A 19,685-nucleotide genomic window follows, 5' to 3' on the forward strand; every position below is an offset into this window, starting at 1 on the left:
AATCAATTAGATGATTCGATTTATTAATGATATAAACACAACATCATTTTTTGTTACAACAGTCTTCCAGGATAGTCTTCCAATCATCCAGTCCTTCTGAATGGAATTCATTTACATATCTCCTGATTGGATTTTTTGTTTGCTTCTGTTTGTGATAACTTCCAAAAACAAGATTTGCACTCAGATTGTATTTTCATAAAACTGTATAGACACAATCAATCAATCAATCAATCAATCAATCAATCAATCAATCAATCAATCAATCAATCAATCAATCAATCAATCAATCAATCAATCAATCAATCTTTATTTATATAGTGCCAAATCCTAACAAACTTTATCCTCAGACTCTTTCCAAACAGGGCAGGTCTAGACCACTCTATGTTCTATTATTAACAAAGACCCAACATCAAGACAGGATAAGATCCAGTCCTATCTTACAGACAGGACTCAGTCTGATCTCATCTTAATCCACTATGAGCAGAGCACTTTGCAGCATTTAGCAAGGCAGAAACCTCCAGGAGGACCAGACTCATGTTGGACACACATCTGCTGAGACTGTGTTGGAGAGAGGGATAGAGGGAGATGAAGAAAGATTTTGGTTGATGAAATTCACGTGTCTCAGGTTTTTGCATTCACTGTCGAGTTCTTTTGTCTTTGTCAGTCAGAATGTTTTTATTTCATTTGGAAATCATGTCAGTGCAACTTTTACTGGTGTTTGATGATACAAGCTGCATTGGCACAACAATGTTAGTGAAGGTGGTGTCTTTCATGACCGTGGTGTTTGTCTCCATCTGTAGGGCATTGGAGAATAATGCAGAATGAACCATTGCGATATAAAGACATACAAACCCACATAGGGTCAAAACACAGGGGTACATTTTGCTTATTAGGGTGCTGCTGTTCAGAAAAAGGTGTAGATCTGTTTTAAGCCTACAAACAAACAAACAACAACAGGGACCTGCTGTTCTCAATCAAATTAATTTTGCTTATTTAAAAAAATCGACCTCCATGTAAAATACTCCTGTATCCTCAGGAAACAGTTCTTATTTTAACTTTTAGAATAATTGCACTTTGAACGCTTTGTAGGCTGTTTATGAGTCATTCTGTGCGAGGCGGAACCTTCCTTCGCGGCACTGCGGGGAAGGGTTTTCTCGTCGGACTCGGTTGCTGCTTACATTTTTCTGAATAGAAACTAAACTGGTGAGTGTTTTCTTCACAATTTAAGCTCCTAGGCACTATAATATGAGCATACCACTACACGAATCCAGATGTTAAGATAATGTATTCTTTAGGATGTATCTTTATTAAAAATTAAAATGCTAACTGGGTAAACATGATGATAAACAGGCCTGGGCAGCCAACGTTAGCCGAGCTGAGCTAACATCATACAACAACATACGTTGACAGCAGACTAGCTAGGTGGCTAATGACAGCTGTGGATACACTTCCTCAATATGGAGCAGCGTCAGCAGATATGTTTTATTCTTCATTTCTGAGTTCCTGTTTTCTGTAATGCAGCGCAGTCTTTGTCCTCAGACTTCTGTTCAGCCTCCTCCATGGGCGTTGCTCATATGAAGTCTTCAGAATTCAATGCAAGCTGGTGTAAACACTGATTCAGAGTCAGAGCTAAGCTAAGCAACACATTACGTCATTTCACACTTGTAGGAAAATGGCCCTCAATAGACAAGAGGCACGTCTGTCCCATTGTGCTGCTGCTGTGATACAATGCTCTCAGTCATGTCGGAAATAGAAGGTGAAGGGGGAGAAATGATGAATCTAAAAGTTAAAGCTGCAGCCCTCATATTTAAAACACACTACGGTGAGGAGCTCAGGATCTCTGTTAGCCTGCAGGCTCAGGAATACTGTGTCATTTACAGTCTATGGTCATACCTAATATTGATCTGCAGCACTGAGATGTTGCAGAGTTGTGTTCATCTCAGTCCTTATCACAGTCCCATACTCAAACCCGACTAAAAGAACCAGACTATTTTCAGATGATGAAGAGTTAAACATGAATGAATGAATTATTATTATTGGTCTTAAAAGGAAATGTCTCCATGCTGAGTGTTGGGTAGGTATGGGCAATATGAATCTATCACAGGAAGGGTTGCCAACTTTCTGACTCCTAAATAAGGTACAGGTGCACAGTGCCATGGTGGTGTGAGCATGATGTGTGAATTCAGTGTATATTCATATTCTGATTCAACTGGAAATGCAGAAAGTGTGTATATTCCCTTTAATCCTTACTGTATCATTATGTAACCTCATATGAAGAAACCTCACAGAAACCACAGTTTGGCTCTTCACATCAAAAAACAGGCAAAAGAAAAGTTAAATGCAGAAGAGGAGTATGACTCATCACATGTACTTTTTCCATGGATCCTTTTTGCTGCTCTTGACTGACTCAAGCAGTCTTTTGTCCTTTTGCACAGAGAGAGAGAGAGAAGTCCTTACATGACAAGTCCCAGTTTACAGATATCTGAAGTTCATGTTTGATCAGCTCTGTGCTGCATCTGTTTCTTGAGTCTGACCATTTAATGGCCATCAGAGAGAAAATCCTCTCCACACTTTTTTGCAGGACTTTGCTCATTTGCGCTGTATACAACTGATGTGTGTGAGGGGGCCTGTGATTGGATGACAGGCGGTGTGACTGGCACATGATCTGCCACTGCCGTTTTATCTGATGTAGGATCTGTAGAGTGCAGTCTGCTGTACAAGAGTTAATAGTCAATATACAGGACAATTGAGGTCCCGTATTAAACAAACCAACTTAGCCCAATATACAGGATGTCCCGGCTAATACAGGACAGTTGGCAACCCTCATCACAGGCATATTAACAGACATATCAAATATTGAAACCCTTCACAAGTGTCTGGAAGAAATAAAATCATGGATGGCAGACAACTTCCTTCTACTCAATAACAATAAATCAGAAACTATTCTAATTGGCCCAGGAGCAAAACGAACCCTCATCATGCCCAACCTAGATCCTTTAGCTATCCATGTAAAAACATCAGCAAGGAACCTTGGAGTCATTTTTGACCCAGACTTGAGTTTTGAGCCACAGATAAAGAAAGTTGTCCAGTCCTGTTTTTAATCAGCTCAGAAACATTTCAAAGGTAAAGTCCATTATTTCACCCAAAAACTTAGAAAAACTCATTCACGCTTTTAATTCCTCCCACCTTGATGACTGGAACTCACTTTACTCCTGTCTCAACCAAAAATCAATCCACTGACTTCAGACAGTTCAACACGCAGCAGCTCGGCTTTTAACTGGAACTAAAAGATCACATCACCCCAATTTTAGCACCCCTACACCGACTCCCTGTTGTTTTTAGGATTGATTTTAAGATACTTTTAATCATGTTTAAAGCACAACATGGACTCGCCCCTAGATACATCTCTGAGCTCTTATCCCCCGCATAAACCAGGACACAGTCTGAGATCCTCTGGCAGTGCTCTGCTTGCTGTTCCACTGTCTAGACTGAAAACTAAAGGGGACAGGGCCTTTTCTGTCAAAGCCCCCTGACTGTGGAACAGCCTGCCAGAGGAAATCAGACCTGCAGAGTCAGTCCCTCCTTTTATTTCACTACTTTTATAATAAAGCTTTTAGTTTTACCTCTCTGCTTTTACTGTCAGTTTGCTTGTATTGCTTCTCTGCTTTTATTGTGTTTTTATTGTTTTTGTGAAGCACTTTGTAACTTGTATCGAAAAGTGCTGTACAAATAAAGGTATTATTATTATTATTATTATTATTATTATTATTATTATATTTCCCCATCAGACTTTGGGCCGTATAGTTTATGCCATAGTGGCCATTCGCTTTGGTTGTGTTATTGTGTCATGGTTGGTGAAACTACATATCAGTCTACACGGCCACTTTAAAGCACTTGCATTAACCTGGATGCAGAGTTATAGGTCTATATTTAGCATGCATATAGTATTTAATATTCATTGGGGTCACTTATTTTTTAGATTTGGTTAGCCATTGTTTTTGTATCAGTAGTAGAAACTTCATACACCAACTCATAGGCTGTTATCTGCTATTGTCAAGTTTCAAATAACACTGAGACGTATTAAACAGAGCACCAGGAAAACCTATCAGACATGTTGTAGATGTTGAATGTTTAATCCTGGAAACCTGCGTTCAAACAGGGAATTATTTTCCTCTGACATTCTCACTTTCTTTGTAAGCAGGCGGAGGGATGAGTCTCTCCCCTGTGATTGGCACTGAGGTGCCAGAAACACCAAACGGGGATGTGACCCCCATCTCTTCAGAGAACGGCCCTCATGTTCCGGTCTCGGGGAAATGTGGGGAAAGCAGAGTGCCCTGTTCTGGGGAGGAATCAGAGGACGGAGACCTTGGACACACTGAGAACCATGTAGATATGGAAAACAGAGTTTACGATGGCGAAGGACGCTTGGACACAGAAACGTACAATAATGAGAGAACATCCAGTTTATCATCTCACACATTCCACGTGTCGGACCCCTCAGGGGACTCAGAGTCAGGCTCCAATGACACAGACATTGCCGAGGCCTCAAACACTGCTGAGCCGGCTGGTACACCTCTGCTTTTGGACTTAAAACAGCAAGCACGCTCCAAAGACTCCTCGTTACAAGGAGCCTCTGGCACCTGCTACAGACAGCAGACAGATGGAGACAGTGTGGACGGAGGCGGTGATAGCCAAGATGAGGATGATGAGGAGGAGGAGGAAGAGGAGGAGGAGGAGGAGGAGGATGGAGAGAAGGAGAAGCAGGATGAGGAGGATGATGAGAAGAATGAAAAGAAGTGGAAAACTCAGCATGCAGGAGGAAGACCAGAGATGGAGGTAAATGCACTTACAGATTATTCCGGTTTATTAGATTATGTGACCAGTGAGAGTGGAGGGAGTTATGGGAATGACTGCGACCACGGAGGTAATGAGCACGGTAGGAACTTCAGGAAGTGCAAAGAAACGACTCTACTGAGTCTCCAGACTGCTTTGCATTTACTACTCCATAAAAGAGGATCATCATTTTTCTTAATGTTTACATCTGAAGGTGAGATAAAACGCCTTCAATCAAAGGTTAGGGTTTATGTTTGACAGGAAGTGCGTGTGGTCCTTGGCTTGTTTCAAAATGATGTGTCAGCAAGATTTTATGGGATGTAATTGAACTTCTTGTTTCACTTTGTTTCTTCTACTCAATCACTTTTCTAGCCATCACGACACTACTCCTCCTCAGCCCCAGGTCCCAGCACCTCGTCCTCCTCTCCACCTCCTCTTCTTCCCTCAGAGGATGTCCCTTGCCCTCCTCATGTCATGGCTCAGGTCTGGGTACGCAACGTCCGGGGGATGCAGGACAGCAAGAGCCTGGATGAAATCAGCCAAGCATGTGGAGGTTGGTATCTTTAGACGTTGTGTTTAACTATAAAAAGACACACTCCCATATATTAAGAAGTCAATATATGCAAAACATTTATTGGAGTGTTTGTGTTGAAGGTGGTTCGGGGGCCCGGGGAGGGGGCAGAGGGGGCCAGTCAGAGGGTCGAAGGGCCACGATCTCCTCTGCTCTGGAGCTGGAGGGGACGGTCAGCCATGAGGGAGACCTGACTAACTTCATCACAAAGAACCTGGAGCAGAAAATCAAGATGAGCTCCAAGCCCAGTCTGGACTGCAGTGACTGTGAGTATGGAGCTCAAACAAACGTCCCCAGATTATCCACCACTCTTTAATTTATGTAATCCGTTACAGAGTTAGTAGAAAGGGAACACACATTTGGGGAAAAGAGGCGTGCACAGATGGATGTGTGTGTTTAGAGTGGAGGAAGTTTGCAGACAGATTAGTATGTCTTTGTTATTGGAGTAATTTTGTTGTGTTGTAGTCAAGCGGAAACCTCCGGTCTCAAAATATGAAGCCCATGCCGAAGTGTTATAAACCGCAGTTCATTGAGCATCCACTAGAGGCTGGCTGCAGAAACACCAGAAACCACCTACACACCCATTCAAAGAAGACGATCTTTACAGCAGAAATAAACATGTTTGCAGTCTGGTTCAAAAAACAGCTTGGCTCTACGTAGCTAATATATCTATCGGCACACACTGAACGGGGTGAATTTTTTCTAACGCAATGGTTCAGAAGATTATAAGATTATGAGTTTACCCCGAATAAGAACATGACTGACTTGATTGACAGGCGGGAACACATAGCTGTTGGCAAGGAGGCTCTTTACCTCACACTAAGGCTGTTTTACCTACCTAGGTACTGCCTACGGCATACTGCATTTGAATTTAGTCTGTAGTCTGTCTGTTCTGTTGGATCTGGTCTGCAGGATGCTGGGTCAGACGTTGCTGGATTTCCGGTTTCAGAAAGCAGAAGTAAACAACGGCCAAGCTGATAGATAAACTGCTTCTTTAGCATTACTTCTGATTTAAAAAGTTAAGAAGTGGTTTATATGGAGTTTAATCATTTCCACAGCACATAAAAACCGAGCGCCCCCGTCATATACTGAAAACAGAAGCAGAAAGATGAAGAAGAACGTTAGCGCTGTGCATTGTGGGAAACAGTACGCGAGGCAGACTGGTCCGACGAATACTGAGAAATGTTCCTGAATCAGTACGACATCCGGGTAGTTTTGGCTTACTGCAGATTTTGCTCTTGTTCACATACTACTTACTGAATTTAGACCAATCCATACGTACTGCTGGTGTAGAAGGAGGTTTGAAAACAGCCTAAGTTATGTTGAGTTCCGCATTTCCAATATGGCTCCCGCCGACGATTGGCCTCAAAACAGCGCTCAGGAACAGATGGGTGACGTCACAGATACTACGTCCATATTTTGTACAGTCTGTGGTTGTAGTTGACAGAAGGCACATTTCCATACAGCCTGTCTTTGAATACAGGATGTGCTCACTGCATCCATGTCTTTTATAACTTAGTTACGTCTCAGTGTTGTGAGGCTCTAATAGAGGCATTGTTGAAATCTTCCTCTGCAGAGGGAGCTGTCAGACATTTCTGCAGGTACATGGCGTTTTTATTGGCAGTTGCAGCTGGAGCTGCATTGCAGGGTGTCTGACTTACAGTGACAACCACATCAAGTTATCCCTGCAGGGGAGAACACGCCCAGTCTGCCACCACTTATCTTTAATGCATAACTTTGGACATGTCCTAACCATTAGAAGAAGCTAATTAATTGCAGGGCTTAATGCATGCTAACTTGAGTGATGAACTCCCCTGCAGTGCTCATAGTACAGCAGCTGTGTTGATACTCAGTTTATTGATCTAAAACAATTTACTTTTGCATCATATTACTTCCTATTAGGGGTGTACATTATAGGAACTTTCTGTGATCCATTTTTGGAAAAGTTAACGATCAATTATTGATTAATCAATAATAAAAACATTATTATTCTTATGTCAAAAACAATGCCAAATAAGTTTTTTCCCCCTAAATTATGTTTTCTACAACAACAAAATGCATATAACCAACGGGATTGAATACAGGTACAGTGGGGCAAAAAAGTATTTAGTCAGCCACTGATTTTGCAAGTTCTCCCACTTAGAAAGATGAGAGAGGTCTGTAAAATACTTATTTTCCACCATAATTTACAAGTAAATTCTTTAAAAATCCTACAATGTGATTTCCTGGATTTTTTTTTTCTCATATTATCTCTCATAGTTGAAGTGTACCTCTCTCATCTTTCTAAGTGGGAGAACTTGCAAAATCAGTGGCTGACTAAATACTTTTTTGCCCCACTGTACATGTTTGACACGCAGAATATCAACGATCAGACTCCTAAAAATATTCTCCACTGACATAGTATTATAATTTGAAGGCTCATAATACTAACAGAAAAGTAGTTCAGACTCACAGTGTCCAGTTTTCTGTCTACTCATTCTCATTGAGAAAAATAAACATGTGCATTCGTTCAGGTGTCAGCCGGGAGTGCAACCGGGTCATAATCAGTCCAGGGGCAGAAAAGCTCAGACTCTGATGTTGCTGCTCTGCAAACATAGCATCAAGCAATCCTCACCTGTCTGTTGGATTTGTTTCAAAGTAGGGCTGCCACAAACGATTATTTTGATAATCGACAATTATTTTTGTGATTAGTCGACTAATCAGATCATACGTAAATTACAGCTTATCGCACCAGCATGCAGCTGCTCTTATATAACCATCATTGGTTTCCAGCTTGAAGTGTTTAAGGTATGTGCTAACTAAAAATAAAGACAATTAAGATGATAGTTCATTCAACTTTTAATGAACTTTGCAGCTTGTAGCAGCATTTCTGACATTTATTAATGTGATAGTGCAAAATAAAATGAAGGCACAATGGTAATAAAGTTGTCCATTGAAGAGGAACATATTTTTTTAGCACTTTAACGTAGCATTATAAAATATTAGCGTCATCACATTTCCTATTCAAACATGACATTGCTGTTAAGTCAATAGCTCACTGTTGATGTTAATGCTGGTAGCTAACTAGCCAATTACGAGACGACTGTCCCTCTTCGTCAGAAATTGAATCCGCCACGACATGCTTCCTTTTCAGATGCTCGTGCATCGCCGTCATACTACCATGGAAGGCAAGTTCTTTGCATTGCACATTCTTCTCTTTTATTTTGGAAAAATGCTCCCAAACTTTCAAGCTCCTTAGCCGGCTAGCCATGATGCTGTTTGGGCAAAACTTTTCCGGTGACATCACGGCTGACCCCGATTACCACTAGTGCGCGTGAGTGTCAAGGACAGAAAGGCAGACAAGACAGCGGAAGGTACAGCGGCAGTTTCAAGAGAAAAACAAAGCTTCAGAAAGTAAACGATGACGTCGATTATTAAATAAGTTGCCTAAAATTTTGATCGTCGACAACTAGTCGACTAATCTTGGCAGCCCTAATCCAAAGATAGATAGATAGATAGATAGATAGATAGATAGATAGATAGATAGATAGATAGATAGATAGATAGATAGATCTTTATTTGTCCTTAATAAGGAGATTTGTTGCCACCGTCTGTACAGGAATACATGTATGAACACGATAACCATAAACATCCACCCAGCCTCACAGCAATGGTGCCCCACATCCCACAAATATACACACCAGACACATATGCACCAAGCGTGCCGGATACGGCCCTGGTGGTGAGGCTTTCAGCAGTGTGACTGCCCCCTGGTGGCTGGCTGCAGTATAGGTCAAAAAATCCGTCTCCCCCATTCATTTGAATGAGGGAGCAGTCAAACTTTAAAAAATAAATACACGTCGTACGAATTTTTCTCACATCCGTATGCTGTGGTGATATGTAGTTATTATTTGACTGTTTTGTGTTCAAGGCCTCTTTTTTCTGAAAAGTTTCTTTTTCGTTAGTTATTAGAGTTTAAAAAACGGGGTTTTACTTCCTGGTTTCCTTTGATTCACAGCCGCCGTAGAGTGAAACTTCAAAGGACACACAGCGTCTTGTGACGTTACGCTGTAGGGCGGAGCTTATTACAAAGGCTTCACAGGCTCTGGCTGCACAATGGCGGCGCCCAGGAGAGGGATTTTTTGGCTTCAGAACCGTACAACGGGAAGAGGCGGAGCAACGCTGTCCATTTTTATTTACAGTCTATGATATGCACTCACTGGACACATATAAAACACACCGAACACATATGAACACACTGGACACATATATGCACACCGGACACATATAAACACAGGTGGAGAAATGTCCAGTTTAATGTTGTCAACCTTCGTGCCCTTGTCGTTGGAGGCAGTAGTTGCGTATTGATCCTCTTTAAAAAGCTCTCGTGGAGACCTGTCACTCAGCCGCAGCCGCCAGCTTAGCATCTCCACTGAGTGCAACACCTTTAACAGCTGATTCACTGACACATGCTTTAAACTTAAAACAAACAAACAAAATTGAAAACAAAGATGTGTGTTTTGAGTAATTTCTTAACAATCAATCGATAATCCATTAATTGGGTACATCCCTACTTCCTATGTATTCCATTTGTCCCCTTCTGACCTCACACCTTTCAGTCTGAGCACAGTTCTTTCATGTTCACCTTCACAAGTAAGCGTTAGATTGTAGTTTGTTTAACCAGAATGACCAACCCTTTGAGAAACAGGGACCCTCAAATTTGATGCACACTACCAGTCAGAAGTTTGGACACACCTTCTCATTCAATGGTTTATATTTATTTTAGTTATTTTCATCATTGTAGATTAATAATGAAGACATCAAAACTATGAAGTGCAAGTCATTCTACACATAAACACTGAAGCGTGCTTATAAGGTCTGATGTTATGGGTCTGTTTTTCTGCAGCATGATTTATTGAGCTCTTCTTCGTCTGTCTCTCCTACATGCTTCAGAATTCCAAAATGTGCGTTGCTTTTTCACCTCAAGGTCTTTGTGAACCCTGTTTTCCCCGTTGTCCTCATTTTACAACTTGTTTCTTGGTGAGATTTTTAGATAAATGATTAAAATGCCACCAGTAGTCACACTTCAGCCTCGCTCTCACTAGCTTGCTCCTTAAATTAGCCTGAGACTGTTTATAACCCAGCTGCAGATACTCAACCCCACAGACATAGAGATGAAAGGTGACACACACACACCTACGTATTTCATAAATCAAATCATTCTTATAAGAGCAGCAGGTTGACCCGCTCTGTTAGCTTCCATCTGTCATGTCATATTTTCGAGGGGAAAAACAGAAGCTGAGAAAAACCCCTCTGGTGTACAGCGTCAGCTAAACCGGCCACTTAATCTGAACACAGGAACACAGTCAATATGCCCTGTGTGGCAGCTGCCTCTCCCTCTACCTGCTGATTCAATTATGATGGATGACTCAGACTTTGTTGAGACTGGAGGGATTTATAAGTGAGGCCCTGCTGCAGCCTGACAGGACTCATTTTCAGAGATGGAAACCTGTTTTCTTCATTCGGTCCGCTGGCTGCAGGCAATCTGTGCACTCTAAGAGTAAATGATTGAATGCACACGTGTTCTTTATATGAGTGCCTTCATTAGTTAAAACCTGTGCAGGTGGTATTTCTGTCCGATCAGAGGGGTATACTACGAATAACTACAGTTATCGAGGTAACTTCAGGGTTAACTCTGGATTTTCTGTACTACGAAGGTGGTTCCCGTCTTACCTGGGTAGATCACCATGGTTACTAATTTTGAACTCCTAACCTGCTCCGGGCAGGTTCTGTTCAGCATCAGAGATCAGTTTGGAGAAAACTCTGCCCACTGACCAATCAGCTCGCTCGATCACGGAGCTCTGTGAGCTGATCGCGAGGGGAGGGGGGGAGAGATCATCAGGACACTTTGTCTACCTGTATGATTTTATATATAAAATACTGACAACCGTTATTGATTGTCTTTCCTGACATCATACTTAAACAGAGTCTAAAATAAGATAGTCAGATTAAGTTGTTGTAGGACTACTGTATTAAATGTTAAACTGCACATGCTTATCTCTTTGAATCATGTTCTCATTTGTATTAGTCCTTTAACCACAGCGCTCAGTTTGATACCGTCAGGGCTGCAGCTGAAATATTACATTTAAAACTTACACACAAGACACAAGATTCAATCAGAGAGAGAGATCACTGTCAAGGAACAAACAGGGAGTTATTATAGCCAGATATATCTGCACTAATGATGAGTAGAAATGAGACAGTTTTTGTCTGGTCTCTCAGTTCTTCTTTCATGTTTCAAATTCAGCTGTGTTGAAGTTAATCTGGAGTATGTGTTTAACTTCTCTATATTTTTCTAATATCAGTGCAGTGTTTGAAATTCATAATGATGTGCTGACGGCAGACTGTCCGTGTCTGTGATTGGTCATAAGTTGCCTTCTCCGCCCCGTTCATGAGAACGCGCTCAGGGTAACTCCAGGTGGACTCATCATGTTGATAACCAGCTTCATGTGACAGATTAGCGTGATCTCCTTTGTTAAGTTCATTTTGTCTTTTGTGTCTTAAGACTGCGTCCTTGAAGAAGACATTTTCAGGGGTTATAAAAAGCTGTCTGTGGTCTGTGTGAATTTAGTTTGTGTGTTTGAGGAGAGACAGTTTTACAGCCGCTCATCAGGAAACAAATCTTTAACAGTCAGTTAACTGTTTGTTGTGAAAATATAGACCACATCATTTGATAGGATGCATCTGTGGTTGTTGGACTGATTTGACTTCGACAACAGAAAACTTCAAGGGGACCTTTGTCCTTTTTTACTTATAATATACTGTATTTATAAAATAACCAATAATCAATCAATCAATCTTTATTTGTATAGCGCCAAATCACAACAACCATTATCTCAAGATGCTTTTACAAACAGAGCAGGTCTAGACCACTCTATGTCAAAATGAACAGAGACCCAACACCAAGACAGGATAAGACTCAGTCTGACCCCACCTTAATCCACCATGAGCATTGCACCTCACAGTATTTAGCTAGTTACAGCAGAGAGGACAAACTTCCTTTAACAGGCAGAAACCTCGAGCAGAACCAGACTCATGTTAGACAGCCATCTGCCTCGACCGAGTTGGGTCTGGAAAAGCCTATAGCAGCATAACTAAGAGCTGGTCCAAGCCTGATCCAGCTCTAACTCTATATAAGACAAGTATCGGTTGAAGGCCTCAAAGTATATATCATGCTTTTCTTTCATCATTCATCTTACCAGCGGACTGCTCAGGTCCCATCTACCGAAGCCGGGGATCGACGCGGAGACCAGCAGACATCCCTCCCATTGATCCTGCCGTCTTATTGGATCTCCAGAAGCATACACAGGAAGTGGCTCAGAGCGTGGAGATGATGATGCGGAGCCTCAATGGAACCATCCAGAATGTGAGCTCCAAACCTGATTATGAATTGAATTTTGCTTTGTTGTTTTGTTCCCTCCTCTCCTGATGACCTGTTTTTTTTTTTTCTTATTCTCAGCTGTTTGTTTTTCTGTTATTGATGAACCTCTCTGTCTACTCTTCCAGATGACAGCTCTGAGTGTGGGCTACATTCAGACCTACAGGGACTCCGTTGACAGCCTGGGAGAGTCTGTGGACATGAGTATAAAGGTGACATTTAAGTTGGTGTGTGTGTGTGTTTGTGTGATAGGTAGGGATGTACATTAGATATTAAATATAGATAGTCTCTGTGATCGATGGTAATGATCAATTATCGAGTCAAAAACAAGGCCAAATACATTGTTTTCCCCTAAATTATATTTTCCACAGCAACAATATGAATATAACTGACCGTATTGAATATGGGTAAAACATGTTTAACACACTGATTAACAACGATCAGGCTCATACAAATATTCTCCATGGACATAGTCTTATAAAGTGAAGGCTCATAATACTAACAGAAAAGTACTTCAGACTCACAGTGTCCAGTTTTCTGTCTACTCGTTCTTACTGAGAAAAACAAGCATGTGTACACGGTCAGGAGTCATCATCAGTCCAGCTGCAGAAAAGCCAAGACGGCTCTGATGTTGCTGCTCTGCAAACATAGCATCAAGCAATTCCCACCAGTCTGTTGGCTTTGTATCCAAAGGTGGAGAAATGTCCTGTTTAAAGTCGTCAACCTTCGTGTTCGTGTCGTTGGAAGCAGCAGTTGCGTATTGATCCTCTTTAAAAAGCGCTGGTGGAGACCTGAAGCACAGCCGCCAGCTGAGTATCTCCACTGAGTGCAACACCTTTAACAGCTGATTCACTGAGACATGCTTTAAACTTAAAACACCTCCCTGATAGCTGAGTGTAATATGAGACCACATGTTTGTTCTATGTGATGGAAAATTGAAAACAAAGATGTGTGTTTTGAGTAATTTCTTAACAATCAGTCGCTAATCGATTAATTGTGTACATCCCTACTTCCTATGTATTCCATTTGTCCCCTTCTGACCTCACACCTTTTAGTCTGAGCACATTTCTTTCATGTTCACCTTCACAAGTAAGTGTTAGATTGTAGTTTGTTTAACCAGAATGACCAACCCTTTGAGAAACAGGGGCCCTCAAATTTGATACACACTACCAGTCAGAAGTTTGGACACACCTTCTCATTCAATGGTTTATATTTATTTTAGTTATTTTCATCATTGTAGATTAATACTGAAGACATCAAAACTATGAAATAATCTGGTTTTACCATAATCTGGATTACAACAGTAGTCAAAAATGAGACCACATGATGTTTGATCCACGTGACAGAAGATTGAAAAAAAAAAAAAGTGTTTTGAGTAGGAGTGACCCCAAATAGTGGAATATTGGACGATTCGTTCTAACGAGCCTTAGTCGACTGCCAATCTCATAGTTGAATATTTGCATATGAAATGTGGATCATTCCATTCAAACCATGGGGGTGCTCAATGTCTAATTTTACATTATTTTCCTGTTTCCCGTAAAATAGTGTCTCATTTATCCTATTTTGATATAAATATAAACTTATTGAATGTAATTCTGAGAACAGCTCTTGAAGTGTTAAATCTCCTTAAAGTGGTAATTAAATCTCCCCTGGTAATTAAAGGTGGACTCTCCCATTTAGCAGGACCTGTGGAGCAGACGTACCTCAGCTGGTCTTTAAATCTTTCTACGTTCATAGTAGCTCAAAATGTCAGGAAATAAAACTTCAGTTGATCCTAAAAAACTAGTGATGAAGATGAGGAGCAGCTTCATGAAGAGGGCTGTGAGATCAAGGATTACCGGACCACACAAAAACTGTACGGGGCCAAAAGAACGAGGAGGGATACCCAAAGCTGTCCAAAGCCTCAGAAACAATCCACAGCATCCCATCCACCTCCACATCATCAGAGAGGATATTCTCAAAGACAGGATTTACAGTCAACAAAGACAGGAGCGCACTTCTGCCCGTACACACGATGGTTTTCCTCACGTACAATTTGAAAAGACTCAAGCGGACAAAGACGAGATGAAAGACTGTTTTAAAAGGTTCTGTTAAGAGATTTAAAAACCCTTTAGCTGGTTCAGGTTTGATTTTGAACATTACACAGATGTTTAGTCTTAAGTTGGACAAACTACCCTCCACAGTGCTGCTCTCTGCTGTGTGAACACTGTTTAAATATCTCCTGATTCCTTATTCTATAACGGCACGTTGTTCCATGTTTAACGGATGGTGGCCTTATTTGAGTTTTCTCTCCTTCATCACCTCGTTGTTTTTGCAATATAGATTAAAAAAATGTAAGTTTTATACTTATAATATTCTGTTGTCCCTTTTACTTTAAGCTACGAGTCTCTTAATTGTAAAGGGTTATGTGTAATATTGTCATGCGGTCACCATCATGCAGACTTTGGGTCAATAAGGAAAAACAACAAACATTCCACTATTCATCGACTATGGGCAAAATCTGATGAATCAGATTCAACTAAGCAAATCCTTAGTCGGGCTCACCCCTAGTTTCAAGTAATTTCTTAACAATCAATTAATTGATACTCGATTAATTGTTTACAACCCTAATGATAGGAATTAAGTACATGCACGCTCTGCAAGGTTTTTCCAACACTTAATTGTAATGTACCCTTTTTTTTACATTACAGGATATCATATAATAATCATTAATAAATGTGTTATTTTGCAGGAACATAGGCTATAAGAATGTATTTCACAGAGTGTAAACTTTCTTTTTTTTTTAATTATTTTTAAGGTTTTATTGAATACCACAACTTGACAGAGACAGGACATGTGGTGAGAGGGTGGGGAGATGATGAGCAATACATCCGGTCTTGACTTGGAGCTGAACCTACAACCAGTGTGACGAGGACTTTATGTCCCTGTCACACCTTGATGATTTAGCCAGTGTTTTCTTGATGTATCAAAATGCCTCTAAAACGCTGACATACGCTGATGTTTTTTTCAGTTTTGGGCGGACGTATGATCCATATGCTTCATACTTACTCGCCGTACTACAACGTATACCAGCGTGCTTCAGCGTGCTCTCAACTTACACAAAACGTACCTAGAATTTATGGGACGTACGCCAGCATACTCGCCAATTTTTTTCTATGCTGGCTAAATCCTCAAGGTGTGACGGGTCCATTAGTCACTGTACGTGGAGTCTCTGCTCTACCAGCTGAGCTAAACTGCCACTCCTGTCAATATGAAAGTAGAAAGCTACTCTGTAGTAAAACAGTATCAACAAACCAGGAATGGAAACATAGTGGAGGCCACTTTGGCATTCAGCTCTGTGATATGACGAGCGTTACAGTATGTTGCATCAGGACAGGAGTGGACAAGCTTCTCTAAGTCTTAATCCCCATGTTCCCATCACTTCATCCACCTCTGGTTCAGCTGATGTCTTTATTTGAAAGCTTTTTCAGTGCTTGTGTTTTTCCCTCCTTCAGGGCATGTACACTCTGATGGCTCGCTGCGAGGAGCTGGACCGTTCCATGCAGCCCATACACACCTTGGCTGCACAGATCCGTGATATCAAACGCACCCTTGACGCTCTGGAGGCAATCTGCAAATAACCCCACACAGGCCGGTACAAGTGCACTCATCCCAGCTGCAAAGATCCAACATCAAGCACACCCCGAACAAGGCTGTCTGCAAGTAAAACCACCCTCCTGCAGGTAGCACACACACACTGCAACAAGGATACAGTGCACCTCTGGATCCCTGGAACCATTGCTACTAGGCATGCTGGATGATCGCGCTCTTTGTCTCTCTGCTAGTTCATCGTTTGAAGATGACCTCGTCCGTGTCGTGAGATTTCAGTCGAGACAGGCTTGATTCGCTCTCGGGGCTGAGCTTTCTCTTTGTAGTTTTTTTTTTTAAACAACCTCACTTCCTCTAATGAATTCATCATGACACTCACAGATTAACCTGCTTTGGAGACACTTTGTCAAGTGCCCTGGACACACACACACACACACACACACACACACACACACACACACACACACACACACACTCCACACACTCCACACACTCCACACATACACGCAAAGAAATCCACAAAGGTGCGTGGGTAGAAACCTTTGTCTCCCAGTCCAAGGTGAAATAGTGTGTTGTTTTCCGTCCAGCCCGCTTGGTTCAGATTGCACTAACATTTCCTCCCCACATGGGGGCGATGTCGTTCTCTTTGTCTGGCTGATGGAGAGGCCAGTATGAACTGCTCAGAAGACAGAGACTTTTGCACAGGAACAGAAAGTCTATTTTTTAATCTTATGCAACAAAGATCCGATTTCTTCACTGCAGGATAAAAGAGGGGAGGGGACTATCATTGTCTGTCTGTCTGCTTGTGTGTCTGTGTGTGTTTGTGTCTTCTTCTTGTGTTTATTTATTCATTTATCAGCATGCTCATGTTTCAAATATACTGCTGCTTGCTGATACACGGGACAAACCAGTTTATCACTTTGATTTTTTCCTCTGGTAGCCACTGAACCGCTTCATGAATGCAGTTTGAAGGTACTCAAAGAAGGTTTAGAAGGTGATTCACTTCTTCTACTCAGACTCTCTAAAGGCTGATTTATACTTCTGCGTCTCCCCTACGCAGCAGGGGCTGACGCGGACATGAGCACCACATGCTTGTGCGTCGATGTGTCCATGAAGCGCAGCTATTCTCTGCCGGAACGCTTGAGGGCAGTGTGGTCTCTCTGATAGCCGGGCCCCTGCTTCCGGCCCCGCTACGATCTCTGTTTACTTTTCCACAGAGATTCAGAGCGTGTTCTGTTAATCTACAGCTGATACATGTTGCTGTTTATCATACAGACATGATTACATGAAGAATAGAGAGGAGGAGATCAAATACACGGACGATGAGCTGGGATCCAGGAAGTGCTGTGAATGCGGGAAATCACAATGCCGCAGAGTGGACCAATCACAGGGCTTGTGGTCTGCGTCGATTCTACGCCAAGCGGCAACCTCCGGTCTAAAAATATGAGTCCAATGCGGAAGTGCCTAAAACTGCAGTTGATTGAGGATCCACTTGAGGCTGGCTCTGTAAGTACAGGAAACCACATACACTCATAAAAGCCGATCTTTACAGCAGAAATAAACATGTTTACAGCCTGGTACAAAAGACGATTTTAGTCTGGATAGATCATTTCTCGATCGGCACACACTGTACGGGGGGTGAATTTTTCAACGGCAATTTCGAAGATAGTTAGATTACAAGTCTTCCAATGAGAGGCACAGCTGACTTGATTGACAGGCAGAACACTGTAGCTGTTGGCGAAGAGGCCCAAAGCCCTCCTCTTTACGCCACAATCACTCGACAGCTTCAATATGGCTCCCGCCGATGATTGGCTTCAAAACAGCGCTTTAGAAACAGATGGGTGAAGTCCATATTTTATACAGTCCATGTTCTACGTGTAGTTACATTATGGAGGAGGTGCACGTCAGCTACATGCGTAGGCCTTTGCGTAGGTACAGGAGCTACACGGACCCCCGGCGTAGGCTACTTTGATTTGAAGCAGAAGTATAAATCAGCCTTTAGACTGCATGTCTGCTTCTCTGCCTCTCATTTTTAATTCAGACTCAAGTTTCACTTCCTCAGCCGTCATCAAGCAGCCCTAATCGTTTCTGAGAATATAACTGGAAAAATATGGTATGTAGCTTTATCATGTGACTTTAAATATGGAAGCTGAATAAACCGAGCATTTGACTTTTAAATGTCTTCATATGCAACAAAAAAAAAGCGTTATCAAAATGAATTAAGGATTTCTCACAAAACTTGAAGAACTGTTTTAGTAGTTTACAAACTGCTCTGAATGTCCAACTTAAAGACAACTTATATTTATTACAAAAGCTCAGTTTCAAAACACTGAATCCATGAAATCCATCCTTATACTTGCAGCTTACCTGAAACCAAGTTTTAGTCACATTAAATGAACGTTTTCTTCATTATGAACTAAACTTGTCATGTTTTCTGCTTCAGCTGCGTTCATATTTGAAACTTGGAAATAAAAATCCTGCACATTTAATTCAAATCAGTCACGGCCCGTCTCTGATGGTACATCTCTGTCACAGAGTGATGATACAGTCGACTGTGCGGCTCGTCCTCGCTTGCTTTTTTCTCTGAGGCAGAAGATTGGACACTTTCTTTCACCAAATAAAAACTTCATCTGGGAAATATTGCAGGTAGATTTCCTTATGCAGGAATCAGATGTGCATTTGATTGAGTAAATATGAGTCATTTAAACATGTGCCACTCATCGTTGAAACCACTGAACATCTGCAGCATCACTTTTCTTTCCCTGACCAACCTGACGCAGCGTGCTCTCATGAAGCATTGAACCTGAGAAGGAGACTGTGGTACTTCTGTCATTGCACTGGTGGGTCGCCTTGAACTAGATCATCCAATGTCAGACACACTATTGCTCAAATGTGAACTTGTTACTGATAGAGAAAATATGTGATTTGAGTTAAGTGGTGATGGTGTTGTGATCGCTCGTCCAACACTCTTCATCTGTTTCAAACGAACTGATGCTGAACTCACAATGTCATCAGAGCAATACTGCAGGCAAACAGAGACCACAGTTCATTCTGGCTCTGCATTGTATGAAACACACCCTCCATGCTACACCTGTTACCTGTTGGAGGGGATATCATTGGCTTCACAGAGAGCTCTTTACCTCCCACTACTTTCCACGACCTTGTGAGCAAAGGTTTGTGAAAACTGTGGATAAAAACACTCTTATAAGAAGAGCAGTATTATTAAAAAGCTTACATTAGAGAATATAATGATCTTGAATCCCTAGATGTTACTGA

At 41.6% G+C, this 19,685-nt stretch overlaps 1 protein-coding gene across 2 annotated transcripts; it reads left to right on the forward strand.

The window, feature by feature from the left end:
- The first annotated feature begins 1,099 nt into the window (after nucleotides 1-1,099).
- On the forward strand, nucleotides 1,100-19,047 carry borcs6 (BLOC-1 related complex subunit 6). 2 transcript variants are annotated; one of them, XM_034696072.1, is made up of 7 exons: nucleotides 1,100-1,203; nucleotides 4,199-4,836; nucleotides 5,206-5,386; nucleotides 5,488-5,670; nucleotides 12,646-12,809; nucleotides 12,950-13,033; nucleotides 16,316-19,047. In XM_034696072.1, exons 2-7 carry the CDS (start codon nucleotides 4,210-4,212, stop codon nucleotides 16,439-16,441), a joined length of 1,365 nt encoding a protein of 454 aa, XP_034551963.1. In that variant the 5' UTR covers nucleotides 1,100-1,203; nucleotides 4,199-4,209; the 3' UTR covers nucleotides 16,442-19,047. The 2 variants fall into 2 exon arrangements, with proteins under 2 accessions (XP_034551963.1, XP_034551964.1); XM_034696073.1 differs by having other exon boundaries at nucleotides 1,137-1,203; nucleotides 4,202-4,836.
- The last annotated feature ends 638 nt before the right edge of the window (nucleotides 19,048-19,685 follow it).

This window comes from Notolabrus celidotus, chromosome 11 (genome assembly GCF_009762535.1).
Source record: "Notolabrus celidotus isolate fNotCel1 chromosome 11, fNotCel1.pri, whole genome shotgun sequence".
NCBI classification, from domain to species: domain Eukaryota; kingdom Metazoa; phylum Chordata; class Actinopteri; order Labriformes; family Labridae; genus Notolabrus; species Notolabrus celidotus.